Genomic DNA, 18,814 nt, shown 5'->3' with positions numbered 1-18,814 from the left:
AGCCGAGCAGTCAGGCGTGATCCGAACACCAAATTAGACGCTTGATGGTTTTTATAAATGACAGCAATTATTTTTTGAATTTTAATCAAGGGAAATGTTTTTTTATTACCTGTGTAATCTTTATCCAGTACCGTGTTGAATCGTGACCCGTGGCTCATGATATAATTGATCTTAGTCAAATATGTGGTGGGGAAACGTTTAGAAATCAAGTCACAGTTTGATATTTATTAAGTAAATCTGCAGCACTGACAACGTCCTTTCAGAAAAAATTTTCATATTTAATCACTTTAATGATGGGTGTGATGAAACAGCTCAGCTCTGTACGCTGCTGTTGTTAGTTCCACTGAGCAAAGAGATAATTAATTGGACAAAATTGCATACGATTAAATCTTCACTTTGCCGAATTCATTCATAAACCCAGACACATGCTCATGTTCTGAATCATTTCACAGAAAAAAAATCACTGAAGCTCCACAGTGAGGCACACAGTGTGGGGTTTTCTCCACAAAATTGTCGTGTGTGTGTGTGTGTGTGTGTGTGTGTGTGTGTGTTGTTGTAGGGGGTAAGATAAATCTGCTCCATAGAGTGTTGAAAGCTGCATTTCTGGAATGTAAAAGCTGTAGAAAGTGATGTAAAAACCTTTCATATCTGTGTCTTTCTTTCTTTCTTTCTTTCTTTCTTTCTTTCTTTCTTTCTTTCTTTCTTTCTTTCTTTCTTTAATTAAATACTTTTTTAATAACATTTATCTGTGAAAATCTGTGAAAAAAATTTTCCTCTTGAAAAAAAAAAAAACAAACCCACAGCTTTACATCTGACCATTAAAAAGAGCTGAAACTGGAGACTAATTCCGTAAATGTTAAATAAAACTCTGTTGACAGAATTTTATTTTTTTCCAATGTCCCTCTTATTTATATTATTATTGTTATTATTATTAGATTATTTGGCACATCCTCCTTCCAAATCCCTGTAAATGAGTTGTTGCTATAGAAAAACTAGGGTATTAGGGTTGCAAAATTCTGGGAATTTTCAAAACTAGTCATAGGAATTAACAGAAATATATGGAAATTGAAGGGAATTAATAAGAATAAAATGGGAATTTAGAGAATTGCAGGTTAGCCCATAATGGGGAACTTGAAAGTAAAACTTTTAGCATAAGTAATAAAATTTTTATTGAATTTTTCTTCTGCACATTCATCAATCACATGCACACAGCACACGTACTGCAGGGTTACTGAGGCCACGCCCCCTACAGGCACTGTGCCATTTATGTGAGAAATTGTGGTATTACTTGGGAAATATATTTGATCAATGGTATTAAAGTTTAACTAGCAAATACCAAAATGTCTAAATGTAAGCACTATTTCATTGACAATTTACAAGGCTTGCAAGCTCAAGCTGTGCTGCTCTTTCTTCTCTTTCTTCTATTTCATACAGAATTAAAGTACTGGTCAAATTTTTGATGCTCATAATTCAAACCTGCATTTATTTGATCAAATCAAAAAGAGTGCAGTGCATCATGTAGTGTACTTATAGTAGTGCATAGTGTAGTACACAGTAGGTTAGTGTAGTATACTATTGTGTAGTATAGTATAGTGTGGTTTAGTGAAGTATTTTCTTGTATACATGCTCATTAGGTAAAAACCTGTAGGGACTAAGCTACCACGCTAAAATGTTTGTTTGCAATTTGCTTATTTTTGTAATGCTGCCTATGTGCAATGTTAAAAGCACTTTACAAATTGAATTCAATTGAATTGAGTATAATTATGGTATATCTTATTGTAGTACAGTATTGTGTACTATAGTATATCGTAGTGTAGTATAGTGTTTTATAGCGTAGTGTAGTGTAGTCTTGCATTGTGTAGTAAACTTATAGTATCACATTTTATAGTATTGTATATACTATTGTATTGCGTAGTAAAGTGTGCTTTAGTATAGCATAGTGTGGTCTAATAAATTACTGAAACAAGTATTGAATAGTGTATTACAGTATATTGTAGTATATTGCATACTGTAGTACAGTATTGTATAGTACAGTATTGTGTAGTAGAGTGTAGTGTAGTAGACTTGTAGTATTAAAATATATAGTATTGTATATAGTTAAGTATTGCGTGGTGAAGTTATATAGTAGAGTTATGTATAGTAGTGCAGTACAGTAGACTTAACATTGCATACTGTAGTATTGTGTATTAAAGTGTAGGTGAAGTATAGTATAGTTAAAGGCTAATAATATATAAACACTTCCACTATGTTGTAATATGATTTACAGCTTATACAGTATGTAAAATACGTACTCCACATTTGAATAAAACCCAAATCTGTGATGCTCCAACATGCAGCTGTGAATCAGGATCAGAAGTCTAGTAATTCTGTTTCAGCCTACAGTTTTAGTACACAGTCATTCATTTATGAAGTAATGCAGAGGGAAACTGGTCTGCATGTGGTCAAAAGAAGCTTCTAGTTTTATGCCCAAGATTAGGACAGCACATTAACTTCAGCATGCCATCTGTTGTTGATTTAAAAGCAAACGCCTCCACCTTTGTTCATGCCAGCTGATGCCGGAGTCTTGTCCATACCACAGATGGAAAACCTCTTCCCTCAGGCAGCTCTCTCTGGGAATACTTTTTTATTTCTATTTTAATGTGAATTTTTCCAAAGGTTTGCGGACACCCGGGCATAAGTATGGTATGTGCTTTTTAAGCATTCAGCATTAATCCCGGTTTGCTCACGTAATTTCCTCAACTCTTCGAGGAAAATCTTCTACTAGATTTTGGAGTTTGCTTGCGGACATTTGTGTTCATTTAGCCACAAATGTGTAAGTGAAGTCAGGTACTGAAGGAGGTGAGAAGGTGAGGAGGCCTGGGGTGCAGTCAGCGTTCATATTCATCCTAAAGTTTCACCATTGCTATGGTGAAACAGGTTTGGGTTTCTAAGTTTTATTATAGCACATCCAAAGACGTCCGAAAAAATTGTGTGCCTCCAACTTTGTGGTAACAGTTTGGAGAAGAACTACATATGGCAGGAAAGGTCAGGTGTCTCATTACTTTTGTCTATATAGTGAATGTAGAGATATTCTGTAGAGTGAGGAGTATTTATTTCTGTAATACCACAGTGCTGAGGTATTCTCAATGCTGATTGGTCAGAAGATGCTAAAATGTTATCGTTTCTATAGCAACAGTTAATTTCGTTTAGAGAGGCATAAATAGTTGTAATCGCGTTTTAAAGCAGATTTTTTTTTTTATCAGATATAACTTCGAGAGAAAGAAGGAAAGTGAAGAAAAGGGTGTTTACAGCTGCTATAACTGTATACAAAAATAAGGATCGCTGTTTTGTTATAAAAAGATTATGGAACCATTCTGACCAATCAGATTAGAAAATTTCCTGCAGCTCTTTGGTATTACTGTTTTTTCTCCATCTGTTTATCCAATTTTTTATATTACATTTATCAAAGACAAATTTGGATTGGATTTTTGGAATGTGGGTAAGAAAAACGACGTGAGAAATAGAGAGCATGATGATAAAGTGAGACACAGAGAGAGAGAGAGAGAGAGAGAGAGAGAGAGAGAGAGAGAGAGAGAGAGAGAGAGAGAGAGAGAGCAGCCGGTGAGTGTTTGACAGCCATGTCAGGACTGGTTCAGCGGAGCTGCTCTGTAGTGGCCCTGCAGAATGAAGAGGAGGAGATGCTTCAGTGCTCCAGGGGAGGGACGGTGGACATGGATCAGAGCCGAGCCCTATCCTCCCTGCAGCTAGGCTCAGGACTCGGGAGAAAGAAGAGGAAGGAAAGAAGGAAGGCAGGCATTTCGGAACACGACCTGGTGTCACATTTATGGTGTTGTGCTCATTGACAGGCTGAAGAATGTCTGGTGTAACTCTTGAGGGCACTGCAGAGGGCAGATCTGACACTCTGGCTAGACTGCAGCCGGTGGACTTTTGGCCGAATGCTTCTCCTAGACATTATTTTTACTTTGGAAGGAAAAGTGAGCAGGATTTCTTTTTTAGTCCAGACAGTTCATGTAGACTTGCACCAGGATTTAGGAAGAACAATTGTGCATTCTTTTAAATGTTCTGCTTGCTGTTGAACTGATGCTGAACTGTATGTTGGTGATCAGTAGATACACCAAGCGCCAATCAAAATTAAAACAGAGCGTGCGCTCGACCCTGATTGGTGACTCGCTGCGTGTTTCACCAGTTACATCTTTACCCTCGTAAATAAAAAGAAACAACTGATTTTACTAAATGAAGTTGAGCAAAAAGTAAAATATTTGACTTTGAAATGTAGTGAAGTTCAAGTAAAAGCCTCCTCAAATGGAAATATTCAGTAAAGTACAGATACTTGAAAAAGCTTCTCAAGTACAGTAACGAATTACATTTACTTTCTATGAGATAATAAGACAAAAAAAACCTCATCTTTTCCTGAGAATTTGCAAAGAACCACAAACATCTCTGTCGTGATGAATTACAGAAGTTGCAGCTTTACCTCTGACACTGGAGACTCCTTCCATTAATATTGTTATACAGTATAGATCTCTCCTTTCAGCAGAGGTTAGTTGTGAGATTTTGGATCTTTGGTTCCATTTCTACCCTGGAAGTGTGTTACAGGTTTTACAGCTGAATTGAAACGCATTGGAAACACTTCTTCTTTTCTCTGGCCTTTACTCTTTTGTTCTTTGAGATGGTCTCCATCTCAGTTACATCCTTGCATGCTTTTTGAAGCATTTCAGTAAATTGGAGATTTTTTGTTTGTTTGTTTACTCGTGCATTCAGAGGTGTAATTCTCCGAACGTTTGGCTCACTTCTTCCGATGCGAGGTTTGTGAGAGCTTCGGAGCTTTACATGTCTTATCTGTGCTGCAGGAATGAAATGTCAGGCCTCAGCACCGATACGCCGCTCGCTTTTCAAAAGCGAAAGTAATTACATGTTAGACTTTCGCTTGGAACAAAAAGAAGTCTGCATGGTGTGAAATCGGTGTACATCGATGCTTCGTGTCACCAGATCAGTCGCTTGATCCCTGGAGAAGCAACAAGGTGGCCATCGCTTCATTTTCAATTAATCTTCAGGCTGACTACAGTATCTTTCTCTCTTTATTTCTCTCTTTCTCAATCTCTGTGTGTGTGTTCTCTCAGACTCCTCATAGAGCTGGGTATTAAGCGATGTTCTCCAGCATCAGCTGCCCTTGTTCAGCTTGGCTTGCTTCACTTATTTATCCCGGCATTGTTGTGAGCCGGCACTCGTCTGGCTCCCTGCATTAACTCAGGGGTGGAACTGACATTCAGCGTAGGATGGAGAGCGATGTTTGCCAGACCTTCTTCTCCAATTCGCTGCTCCGACATGTGCAATCTGTGGGGAAATCACTCCATGCTATTCTCTTCTTCTATGCTGCTAGCCGGCTCCTTTGTTTTGCTTTGTTTTTTGTGGCAAAGACAATGAGGTTAAGGCTGCTCTGGACAAGACAGCGGAATCTCCTCTGTGCACGAGGAATAGTAACCATGACACGATGCTGCCCAGTTTAGGTCTTGTTAAATTTCTGTTTTGATGTAGCATTGCCATGGTGGAACTCCCCAAAGCCCTGCTTGCCAATAAAACCTGTAGTGCTACAGTGCTTTCAGATTTCTCATTCTGACGTTACTGTTGCAGTCTTGCTGCGCTTCTACAGGTGGTGTGTGTAACAAGTCCTCGGAAAAGGTTTGGAGCATTGAGACCGATTGTTGCTTCTAACATATGCACCCACCACCATGTTTAAATTTTTTTTTCTCCAATTTATTTACTGTGATAATATAAATATAAATGTGTTTGGTCAAAATTTTTACTTCCTGGTCTTCCTGAACTTGACTGTGAATCATGAATCAGGTGTCCACTCCATCCTCGCTCTGGACCCTATGCAGAGTACCGCGTTCAGCTTACCTGGCAATTTCTTGTTTCTGCTATTGTGGAAATTAAATATATCATTGTTATTGATACGGTATGTATATGAACAGACTTTCATAACACTATTTATTTTTTTTATAAAAGGTTATTTTTGTGATGTGAATACTTGCTTGAACTCTTGCAAAAAGGCATGTATGCATTTTTTAAATAAAATCCTTGTCTTTTCTATAAAAAAAAAAACATGACCACATTTAGCCAATTGTGTGCACAATGTAATGTATGGGACAATGGAAGTGCACTAAGGATTATAAGATTCAACAATTTGCATCGGTGCATTGGCAGAAAAGTGATGCATCAATTAAAAATAATGTGCATTAAATACAAGTTAGCATTTGTATCACGATGCATCATTTTTAACATATTTGCATTGGTAAAAAAATATTTATTTATATACAATTATTATTAGAGGCTCTATTAAGAAAGTGAGCAATAGTTTGTGATTAAAGTTTTCTATGTAGATTGATTTGTTCTGCTACGTGAATATAACGTATCGCAACACTACGAGGCGTGTCCTGAAAGCTCCTAGCCCGAGGCGTGTCCCGAGGCGTGTCCTCCTAGGCTGAGGCGTGTCCTAAGAGTCACATAGAATACAGATTAACATGGCAGAGGTAGAGCTGCATCTTCCTGCACACAGAACGGGAAAAGAACGTCTGGTTTTATTTCATCTTTTTTTTTTTTTTTTTTGCACTACAAAGGCGTGCTTGCGAAAGAGCCAAGTGTTAGAAGTCAGAAGGCACTTAAGTAAATTGATTATTTGTTGTCGGTCTGAACCAAAGAAATAAAAGTGAGCTATCTGTAACATACTGAATTGCAGAGCATCATATTTTTTTCCATTTCATTTTATTGCATTGAATCACATCAGTAGGCCAAAGCTTCCCGAGTGTTAAATGGACAAACATTTTGCTGTAATTGTTGTGCCTGGAACACACCGTCTTGCTCTTCAGCTAGTAAACACATGAAGTGCACTTTTCTTTACATCTTCTTCTGCTTCTTCTTCTACACCATGCCTTTTTAACCATCACAGGCAACCAAGCAAGCCGAGAATAAAACAAAACATAAAATAGAGAAACAAGAATCAATCAAACAAATACCTCAATAAATCAGGGCCAAGACCCAGAACATCCCAATAACACAAAAACATTATTAACAATTTATTTTGCACAAGATTTTATATCATTGTGCTACAGTGATGTACAATTCTGTATAATAATAATAATAATAATAATAATAATAATAATAATAATATTAATAATAATAATAATAATAATAATAATAATAATAATAATAATTAAAGCTGACTGCAGTATTTTGGGGACAAGTACGTTGTAGACCCTGTAAGCCATTTTGTTAATAATTAAACAAAATTTGTCTTTTCCAGCCATATTGGGTTCTTCCCCAAACTATTACCTCAACGTTGGAGATACACAGATGTAAAGGACGTCTTTGGATGCAGTAGCATGAAATTTGCCCTTCACTTGAACTAGCAGACCCAAACCCCTTCCAGCATGAAAGTCAGCTCCATGAAGATCTGCTTTACATGGGTTGGATTGGAAGATCTCAAGTGGGATGACTGTGCAACCCAGGTCTCCTCACCTCATCTACATCAGTACCGGATTTTACTATCACCTATTTGGTTGAATAAATCTTCACAAAATCTAGTGGAACATCTTCCCAGAAGAGTCAACGTTTTTATAGCAGCAAATGGGACCAAATGTGAAATAGGATGTTTAAAAACCTCAGGCATCCACAAGCTATTGTCCATATAGTGTACTATCAAAATTAGGTTTAAATTTCACCCATTCAAAGAACTTGGCCCAGATTTAGTCAAGATGGTTTTTAGTTTCTCACCAAACTAAATTTTACAACTTTTTACCAGATGTTTCTATAAACGATGTAATGCAAAGAAGGAGCAAATGCAGAACTCTTTTAATACATAAACTAGACACATAAAAACAAAAAACTAATAATTGTAACCTTAATGCAGTTAATAAATCACAACAAGAAACACCGGATTATCATTAATCATGAAAAAATAACAAGAAATTACATGAGACATAAGAAAATGTACAATAGCAATAAAGTGAATGCACACCTCTGGTGCTTGGCCTTATAATTATTATAATGTAAGAAGAAGAACACATATATGGCATACAAATAAAAGAAGATAAATATAACGGATTAGAAAAATCTGTTTTGGGAATTTTTAATGTCGTGTCACAAACTGTGCTGCAGGAAAACTTGTTATTGCAAAAGTGCAGAGTTCAATCCTTCACCATGTCAGTATGCAAAACAGAGTTCCCCAGTAGCCTCATTAAAATGTAATGCACTGTTTATCACATTAACTTATTATCTGACAAGCCAGACACCACGCCTGCACTTCACACTCCAGGACGCATAAATAAATACAAATCACCACTCCGGAGTCAACAAGTGATGTTTGTTGTTTAAGGACCAACCAACGAAGGGGTCAAAGCTGTTAAGTCGAGTCAAGACCCCTGAAATTGTGGATTATTTTACTTTAGAGGAATTTATAAAGTGAGGTACTGATGAAGGTGATCTCAGGAGGCCTGGAGTTCAGTCACATTTGCCCTAAAGGTGTTTATTAGGGTTGAGGTCAGGACCTTATTGCAGGAGCTCTTCCACTCCAACCCATAAAAAGCATATCTTCACAGGGGCATTGTCATGCTAGAACAGGTTTGGGTCTCCAAGTTCAAGTGAAGAGAAAATGTAATGCATCCAAAGACGTCCTGTACAATCGTGCACCTCCAACTTTGTGGTACAGTTTGGGGAAGAACTACTGGCTAATCAACACCTTTTTAGCCAATCGGAATAGAATATTGTATAGAATATAGAATATATAAAATCATGTGCAAAATAAATTGTTAATAATGTTATAATAATGAGGTGAGGAGACCTCGGGTGCAGTCAACATTCACATTCATCCCACTCGAGATCTTTCAATCCAACCCATGTAAAGCAGATCTTCATGGAGCTGACTTTTATGCTGGAAGGGGTTTGAGTCTGCCAGTTCAAGTGAAGGGAAGATTTTGTGCTACTGCATCCAAAGACGTCCTTTACAACTGTGTCTCCAACGTTGAGGTAATAGTTTGGGGAAGAACCCAATATGGCTGGAAAAATTATTAACAAAATGGCTTACAGGGTCTGGGTACTTATTATTATTATTATTATTATTATTATTATTATTATTATTATTATTATTATTATTATTATTATTATTATTATTATTATTATTATTATTATTATTATTATTATTATTATTATTATTATCCAGAATTTTACATCACTGTAGCACAATGATATGAAATCATGTGGAAAGGAAATTGTTAATAATGTTTTTGTGTTATTGGGATGTTCTGGGTCTTGGCCCTGATTTATTGAGGTATTTGTTTGACTGATTCTTGTTTTTCTATATTGTGTTTAGTTTTATTCTCGGCTTGCTTGGTTTCCTGTGCTGGTTAAAAAGGCATGGTGTAGAAGAAGAAGATGTAAAGAAAAGTGCACTTCATGTGTTTACTAGCTGAAGGGCAAGGCGGTGTGTCAAGCTTTGGCCTTGGTCTTGGTCTGGCATTAAACCGGGCAGGTATCTACCTGTGCTTTTTGTTGAAGTTATAAATCTCACCAGCTCCAGTATTTACTCCGGATTATTAGCTCATGTAGACTATTTATTCTGGTAGAAAACAAATATCAGCCTTTCAGGAGTTTTCTTGCTGACCCTCGGTTCCTCGGAACTCTCGCATAAATCATGTGTCCAAGCAGACGCCTTTCTCCTGACTGATTTCCAAGCCCGGGGTTTAAACAGATGAATGTTCTTGATAAAGGCCTGTGGGACGTGAACGCTCTGTTTCACCGCCGTGTGTGTTCACGTGACACCGCTACTCGCTTTACCTTCACAAGCGCACGTCCCCGAGGGAGAAATGAGCGGTGCGTTAAAGCCGCTTTCGCCGTAAAGGTCACAGAGAAGCAAACGAGATAATGTACGCAACATATCGCAAACGTATTTATAGGAGTATATGTGAAAATGATCTGTAGCGCAAAGATAGAAAGAGGACACGGGGCCTTCAGGGGTCTCGGCCATGATGAGGTTGGTGTAAAGAAAGTAATGGCACTGCACCACTTTCCTTTCTAGGGTTAGGGTTCAATCTTTATCACACAAGATGCCAAATCAATTTATCGTAAATAATTGCATAAATTATGTAAATTATGTACATTGGTCATAGAATATTTAAATTCGAAAACATTCTCATGAGATTTTGTCTCCATTTGCTGTTATAATGAGCTCCACTCTTCTGGGAAGATGTTCCACTAGATTTTGAGGGGATTCTTTCAGCTACAAGTGTGTGAGTAAAGTCAGGTACTGATGTAGGTAAAAGGTGAGGAGGCCTGGGGTGCAGTCAGTGTTCACATTCATCCTAAAGGGGTTCAATAGGGTTTAGAGCTATATAGCTTCATGGAGCTGACTTTTTCATGCTGGAACAGGTTTGAAGTTGAAGTGGAGGGAAAATGTCCTGCTTCAGTGTCCAAAGACGTCCTACACAATTGTGTGCCTCCACTTTTGTTGGAAGAACCACATTTGGGTGGGAAAGTCAGATGTCTCAATACTTTTGTCATACATGATGTGATGTGTTATGGAATATTTGAGGGCGAATTCTTTTATCTTGATTTCATGAACAAAAAAGATTTATGTACGTAAATATTTTTTTCCACATGCCTCGATCTTTAGGGTCCCGATCTCAGACGATGATTTCCTGGGGTGTGTGTGTTTGTGTGTGTGTAATCAGAGAAAAAAACTACAAACTGGAAGGTGGTGAAGCTGTTGAATTAGAGCAGAGCTGAAGTCTGCTGTGTGTGGAAAGGCTGCAGGGGAAGTTCTATCAGGAAGAGAGGATGGTGCTGGATAAACACCTTGGAAATTGCACTGTAAGTAGGGATAATTAGATTTTTTTCTCAGAGCTTGGTGGAGGCCTACCAACCTGCGAGATGAGGTAAGCCATCTTTATTAAGGGAGGCGCTAAGTTGGCAGGCTGAAGCCGATTCAGCCGGCGAGCGTGATGGAAAACTGTGCAGAAATGTCCTGCGTGACCATTTGTCATGGTCTGTGCGGTGTTTACGTCGAGGGAGTGCTGCTAATGCCTTCCTTATTACGCGGAGTTTGCGTCTAATCGATACAGATGCTCTTCTGCCTTTATCAATCATCATTTTACAAAGTCTGACACTTGCTCATCTTCGTTCGGGTGTAATAAACACACTGGTATAAGGGCTGTGGAGAAAAACAAAGACAGGGAAGAGGTTGAATGGAGAACATGGAGGCTCTGGACGCTTTTAAGCTGTGGTCAGCACAGAGTTAATAGCAGAGTTGTTTGTATACCGGTCTGTTTATACACCATAATTGACCTGCAGTTATCTTCGTAAACACATGGAGGCTGTGTGACATGAAGGACATTAATGCTAAAAAGAACGAAGCCTTTCATCTCAAAGTGCAAACTGGGGAAAATGTATTTTGAAAATCGTTCCTGTTGAATTCTGGATTCTGTTTGGTCCAGAACAGAGTTTTATACATTTTAAACCAGTTTTGATTGACTAGTTTTGTAACACGCCAACAAATGGCAGCACAAGGCTGCACACACAGTCACAGGGAGCACCGAACTACCTAAGTTAATGTACCATAAGACCTCGTCCTTTGTACATCGGAAGCCGTGCAACTGGTGCTGTCCTGACCACGTGCGTTACCACGTCTGCGATTCCATCATCTCACTTCCTCAGCCACCCTATACACCAGATTTGGCTCCTGGGGACTTTGCCTTCTTCCCAAAGATGAAGATGGAGCTCAAAGGTCGCTGTTTTGACACCGTTGCTGAGATCCGGCGTAAATCTCAGTTGGTGCTTGATACGCTTTAAAAAGTAGACTTCCAGGACACGCTCCAGAAGAACGCTGGGATCGCTGTATTGCTGTGCGAGGGGACTATTTTTGAAGGTGATAGTGAGGAAACTAAATAAAGTGCTTCATTGTAACAGTGCATTCAGAAAGTATTCAGATCCGCTTCACTTTTTTTTATGTAATGTTTCAGTCTGATACTAAAATCATTCAGTGTGATTTTTCTTCTCATTGATCTACACTCAATCGCCCATGATGACAAAGAAACGACAGGATTCTAGAAATGTCTGTAAATCTTTTTTAAATATACAATCCTGAAATATCACATCCATAAGTATTCAGACACTTTACTAAGTACTTAGTTGAAGCAACTTTTGCAGCAATTACATCTTCAAGATTTTTGGGTTTGACGTAACAAGCTTTGCACACCTGGACTGGGGGATTTTTTGCCTTTCTTCAGGGCAAATCCTCCCCAGCTGGGGCAGGTTAAATGGGGAGAGTTGGACAAACACTGTTAGGTCTCTCCAGGGATGTTCAATAGGGTTAAAGCCAGGACTTTGGCTGGGCCATGCTAGGACATTCACAGAGTCCGGTTCCTCTCATGGTTCCTCTCACGTTTCCTCATGTACACGTTTCCTCCTGTATATCTGGTTTCTGTAAAAGTGCTTTTCATCTGTTATTGGTTAGAAGTGATATACTAATAAAACGTAATTCTATTTTTTATTAAAGGTTGAGACATGCCAGTTCCAGATCATCCTGCTGAATCCGAGAACGCCTCCACTGGGGACCGAACCGAATCAGAGGCTGCTTCAGCCATTCTGGCATCAGTGAAGGAGCAGGTAAGAACCAAGGGTTTTCATCAGCGGGTTCTGAGCTGGGTCAGCAGCTCGCAGGTCACGCAGGAGATCCGAGCACGTTCTTGGTTTTGATATGAGTTTCAGAGTTTAGAGACAGAGAGAAATTTAAAGGGTAATGATGGAGGGCAGAAGACTGTTCTTGAAGCTCTGATCTTTTTTAAAAATTATTATTAGAAAATGATGAAAGAAACTTTTACTTTGATCAGTTTAATAAACTGAGATAACATTGGAGAAAAAAACCCTGCATGGACTTTCTTAAAACAGGAACATTGGTTTGGTTCTATACGCAGTACGTGACTGACATTAATACACTATGCAGACAAAAGTATTGGAACACACTTTCTCCAAGATGTTCTTCTTCCCCAAACTGTTACCACAAAATTGAAGACACACCTTTATACAGGACGTCTTTGGATGCTGGAGCATGAATTTTTTTTCCTTTCTTTTCCTCTCAAACCTGTTCCAGCATGATGAAGATCTCCTGCTGTACAGCTCCAACTCTGTCGACCATGATGAATGTGAACGCTGAATGCACCTCAGGCCTCCTCACCTCACCCCTGTGGCTCAATGAATCTCCATAAAATCTCCACAATATCTAGTGGAACATGTTCCCAGAAGAGTGGAGCTTATTATAACAGCAAACTGGAACTCCATGTGAAATGAGATGTTCAAAAAGAAGCACATAGAAATCTTATGCTCAGGTGTCCACAAACTTGGCATGTAATGTTTTTTTTTTTTTAAGGCGTCTCTACTCGCATTGGCATTAAAGATCGGAGCAGTGGAGATCGTGTCCTTCATCCAGCAGAGCGACTTATTTATCCAGAACAGAGAAGCAGAGAAATACTGATTAAAAAGTTCGAGCTTAATCTTCTGCCACGTTTTCGTTTCAATCTCTGCCAACCCGATTTTATTCTATTACGACACCCGGTTGTTACATATCACACTTCGTCTCTTCCTTCGCAACACAAGCTGCTGGTTTTATTCTCACACGCACAAAAAAAGCCCTCCTGCACCAGGTACCACTGAAGATATATTTAGCCAGTTAGATGGCTGAGTCTGCAGCATTAATAAGGACGAGCGTTCAAGCAGACGAGGCGTCGGATGCGGCGTCTCTGTCGTGACTTCGCCGCGATTCGATCGACGCACACGTGATATTCAATGAGGCTTTTTCCGTTTTTAATTAAAAGCTCGGCCCTGATTGCGTGCAAAAGGTCAATAAGAGATTGCGAAGGAATTTTGGTATTTTTTTCCGAAGGTATAATAAATGACGGAGACGTGACAGCAGGAGGACGGTTCTGCACGGTTAAACCGAATATTTAATATCAAACACTTCACATTCATTAATGCAGATGGATGTCTCTCGTCTCATGCGCTCGATTCAGACTGGCATTTAAGCTTCCGTGCACATGTTAATGGTAAGAAAGTAATAAAAAGTTCATTATTTTTATTAAAACCTGTAAAATTCTGCAGATACATCGTACACCTAGAGTAAGCTATGCTAGAGCTCACGTCCTACCGTCGCACCCTGCTGAACGTCCTTGAGTCACGCACTTTGATTTTTTTCCATCGTTCACAACAGAAATAGTGGCGTTTTTTTGCTTTCTAGTGTCCGTAGAAAACGAACGAATCGACGGAGCGCAACGCAGTGAAAAGGTTTCGTCCTTGATATAAGTGCCAGTCGTTTCTTTTTTATTGTAAGCGTTTCATCAAAAACACTTTACTTTTTGTTTTTTTGTTTTTGATCGAGTGAAACAACTCATTATTATTGGGTAAGTGTGGTCGTATTACCGGGATGAAAGCATGTTTCTCGGGCTCTCGGGGGCCCTTTACACGGCTCACACAACACTGTGTCGAGCTCTATAATAAAAAGCACTTTTATAATTGAGGCACGTGTTTGGCTTTCACAAAAAAAATCAATCAATAAACCTGTAATGCATTTTTTCTGGAAAGCCTTTTATCATAGGCGACTACAATCAGATTTACTCGCTCTGGGATTCGGCCTGCAATCAGAGAGCTGAGTTTTAAATAAATCATTAATAAACTCTCAAATTTTCAAGCTCACGTTTTTAACACACGCAGCATTTAAGCCAAATCCGATGTACTGTCACAGAACAGGTTTAGATTAGATTTTCTATAGACATGGACATGAACCTAAAACCTTCTGATGCAACATCTTAACCATTACTTTCAGCTGAGGGCTAAACAGCTTCAGCTTGGTAATGCTGGGGCTTCATCATCATCCTCATCCTCATCATTATGTGTATTCTTTTCTTCACATAAGGCCCTATACTGGAAGCTTGGTCATGCTAGGATTTAAACTTGCAACCTTCTGAAAAGAAGTTCAATGTCTTAACTATTGGGTTACCACTTTGACTCAGAGAGCCAACAATGGCAGCATAGTGATGATGGGTCTTGAAACCACATCCATCTAATCAGTAACCCAGTTCAGACCTTGGTGGTGATGGGATTCAAACTTGCAACCTTTTCATAAGAGTTCCAACATCTTAACCATTAAGCTACCACTTTGGCTCAGAGGCCTAACAGTGGCAGGTTTGTGATGCTGGGGCTTGAACCCACACCCTTCTGATCAGTAACCCAAATCGTGTGCAGGTTTTGATATGAGACACGTCTTGAGACTTAGAATTAATATGCTTGAGATTTGGGACACACTGCTGATTTGACCCCTGTCTGACCTTCCTGTGTTCAAAATGACAAGAATGCCTCATTATCATCATCATCATCATCATCATCATCATCATCATCATCATCATCATCATCATCATCATATAGTCCTCCTACAAAGAGCTGATCCTGGACCTTTCAAGCATCTGTTTGAATCATGATTCATGATTCGCAGTTGTCGCGTGTTTCCCAGGAGTTTCCGTGAACTCACAGCGGCATCACGCTCCAGCTAACTGGTCAGGGAATTTTAAAATATGAATAAAGATGAAGACAAGTGCTATAAATATTGATGGGATGCAGGTGGCGGCTTCCTCTTTCGTCCCGCTTGCGTTTGATCTTTGAAAAAATCATCTGCATGACTCTAACTCAGACCAGATGGGGTTAGAGGTGGAGTGATTCGGCAAAAATATCATATCACTAGTGCATTACACGATATATTCAGGTTTTCTTACAAACTGCCGGGAACACTGTAGTCGTAGTAAAGCATTTAGGAAAACTGCTTCATGATTTATATAATGTCTGCAAAAAAGTTTTTTATATTTAATTTTTACTTTTACTACTATTTTTATTTTTAATTTTTATTTAATATAGAAACCCCATTATATTAGTTTTAAGTGTTTAAGTGTAAAAGAAAAATATATATTTTACCAGTTCGTTTGTAAATGGTTAAAAAATAGATTAATAATAAATTAAAATAATTACAGATAAAAACATTTAATTATATTTTATACACATTTAAAATGTATTTCTAGTTATATTTAACATTATGGAACGCCCACAGAATATCTCATAGCAGCTCTAAAAAGAAATTATTTTAATTTGTCTTTATTTTTATTTCATTTATAGTAAATATGAGCAAAAAACAGTCAGGTGTGAATAGTGGATTGTGATTGGCTGGAAGGAGTTCAGGTGTGAATAGTGGATTGTGATTGGCTGGAAGGAGTTCAGGTGTGAATAGTGGATTGTGATTGGCTGGAAGGAGTTCAGGTGTGAATAGTGGATTGTGATTGGCTGGAAGGAGTTCAGGTGTGAATAGTGGATTGTGATTGGCTGGAAGGAGTTCAGGTGTGAATAGTGGATTGTGATTGGCTGGAAGGAGTTCAGGTCTGAATAGTGGATTGTGATTGGCTGGAAGGAGTTCAGGCCTGAATAGTGGATTGTGATTGGCTGGAAGGAGTTCAGGTGTGAATAGTGGATCGTGATTGGCTGAAAGGAGTTCAGGTGTGAATAGTGGATTGTGATTGGCTGGAAGGAGTTCAGGTGTGAATAGTGGATTGTGATTGGCTGGAAGGAGTTCAGGTGTGAATAGTGGATCGTGATTGGCTGAAAGGAGTTCAGGTGTGAATAGTGGATTGTGATTGGCTGGAAGGAGTTCAGGTGTGAATAGTGGATTGTGATTGGCTGGAAGGAGTTCAGGTGTGAATAGAGGATTGTGATTGGTTGAAAGGAGTTCAGGTGTGAATAGTGGATTGTGATTGGCTGGAAGGAGTTCAGATGTGAATAGAGGATTGTGATTGGCTGGAAGGAGTTCAGGTGTGAAGAGTGGATTGTGATTGGCTGGAAGAAGTTCAGGTGTGAATAGTGGATTGTGATTGGCTGGAAGGAGTTCAGTTGTGAATAGTGGATTGTGATTGGCTGGAAGGAGTTCAGGTGTGAATAGTGGATTGTGATTGGCTGGAAGGAGTTCAGGTGTGAATAGTGGATCGTGATTGGCTGAAAGGAGTTCAGGTGTGAATAGTGGATTGTGATTGGCTGGAAGGAGTTCAGATGTGAATAGAGGATTGTGATTGGCTGGAAGGAGTTCAGGTGTGAAGAGTGGATTGTGATTGGCTGGAAGAAGTTCAGGTGTGAATAGTGGATTGTGATTGGCTGGAAGGAGTTCAGTTGTGAATAGTGGATTGTGATTGGCTGGAAGGAGTTCAGGTGTGAATAGTGGATTGTGATTGGCTGGAAGGAGTTCAGGTGTGAATAGTGGATCGTGATTGGCTGAAAGGAGTTCAGGTGTGAATAGTGGATTGTGATTGGCTGGAAGGAGTTCAGATGTGAATAGAGGATTGTGATTGGCTGGAAGAAGTTCAGGTGTGAATAGTGGATTGTGATTGGCTGGAAGGAGTTCAGTTGTGAATAGTGGATTGTGATTGGCTGGAAGGAGTTCAGGTGTGAATAGTGGATTGTGATTGGCTGGAAGGAGTTCAGGTGTGAATAGTGGATTGTGATTGGCTGGAAGGAGTTCAGGTGTGAATAGAGGATTGTGATTGGCTGGAAAGAGTTCAGGTGTGAATAGTGGATTTCATACGTAACAAGCCGTATTTATAATAATTAAGAAAATTAAGTGTTATTTTGATCCATTCAGTTTGAACTTCTCAGTACTCTGAAGTGACCATGGAATAAGGTGATAATCCACGGCTAGGTGTGAGGACTTACACCACTTTAATTCTCTCCGCTTCACCTCGGGAGCTTCTTCACCTCCACATCGTGTAGCGAGTGTATTTCGAAGACCACATGCACTCATGCAGCATCCAGATTGTGTTCCAGAGCTCACACGCAGTATACAATATGTCTCAGTGCAAAATAAATCAGCGAGGTGACAAATCAGAGCGAGTCAGCGCGAGCAGTGAATAATTCAAGTGTTTTCCGGCTGAAACAGATGAATTGACACAGGCGACGTCACGAGGAAAGCTTTTCTCAGCTCAGTGTCCAGAAGGTTCTGTGTTTAAATCCTGTAACTTCGAGTGCTGGTAGAAAAAAACAGACACACATCAGAGTGCGTACGTACAATCCAGATGTTGTAGGATCGATCACCGTAACCGGCATAGAATCAAGCCCAAAAGGATCAAGGTCATGGCAAGGTGAAATGTCTGACTCTTTTCTCAGATAGCTTCCTTCCAATCTGAAGCGGATGTTAAAGGGATTTCAGGTGCATGTGTCGGTCACGAGAACAACTGGTTGAGTTTTTGCAAACTCTATTTTAATGTTTATATAAAACAGCTGGAATCTCAGTGGTTGTATATTAAATATGATTCAGGCAGTGTTTTTTAATTAAATGAGCTGCACATTTATTGCTGTTGTAATGATTTACTGCTAAATCTGAACTCCTTGTGCTAAATCTGAACTCCTACACACACACACACACACACACACACACACACACACACACACACACACACACACACACACACACACACACACACTTGCTTTAGAGAGAATGGAGTGCACTCTGTGTGTGTGCATATGTGTAAATTTGTGTGCCCATGCCTTTGTGTTTGTGTGTGTGAGCACGCATATGTGTGTGTGTGTGTGTGTGTGTTTGTGTGTGTGTGTGTGTGTGTGTGTGTTCAAGTCCATGTTCATGCCTGTGTGTTAGTGTCCCTGCCTGCCTTTGTGTGTGTGTGTGTGTGTGTGTGTGTGTGTGTGTGTGTGTGTGTGTGTGTGTGTTTAATAATGACAGACCTGAGAAAAT

General features: G+C 39.3%; 1 protein-coding gene across 3 annotated transcripts in view; it reads left to right on the top strand.

Moving 5' to 3' along the window:
• Positions 1–18,814, top strand: part of ctnnd2a (catenin (cadherin-associated protein), delta 2a) — a 217,204-nt gene that overhangs the window by 12,550 nt on the left and 185,840 nt on the right. For all 3 annotated transcript variants that reach the window (XM_083529368.1, XM_083529370.1, XM_083529369.1), the window contains exon 2: positions 12,545–12,654. In XM_083529368.1, the coding sequence (XP_083385494.1) occupies positions 12,553–12,654 (102 nt within the window). In that variant the 5' untranslated portion in view covers positions 12,545–12,552. The remainder of the gene's footprint in view (positions 1–12,544; positions 12,655–18,814) is intronic.

Source organism: Silurus aristotelis, assembly GCF_946808225.1.
Source record: "Silurus aristotelis genome assembly, chromosome: 25".
NCBI classification, from domain to species: Eukaryota; Metazoa; Chordata; class Actinopteri; order Siluriformes; family Siluridae; genus Silurus; species Silurus aristotelis.
The sequence above is the reverse complement of the archived record's forward strand: the minus strand, read 5'-3'. Positions and strand labels throughout refer to the sequence as shown.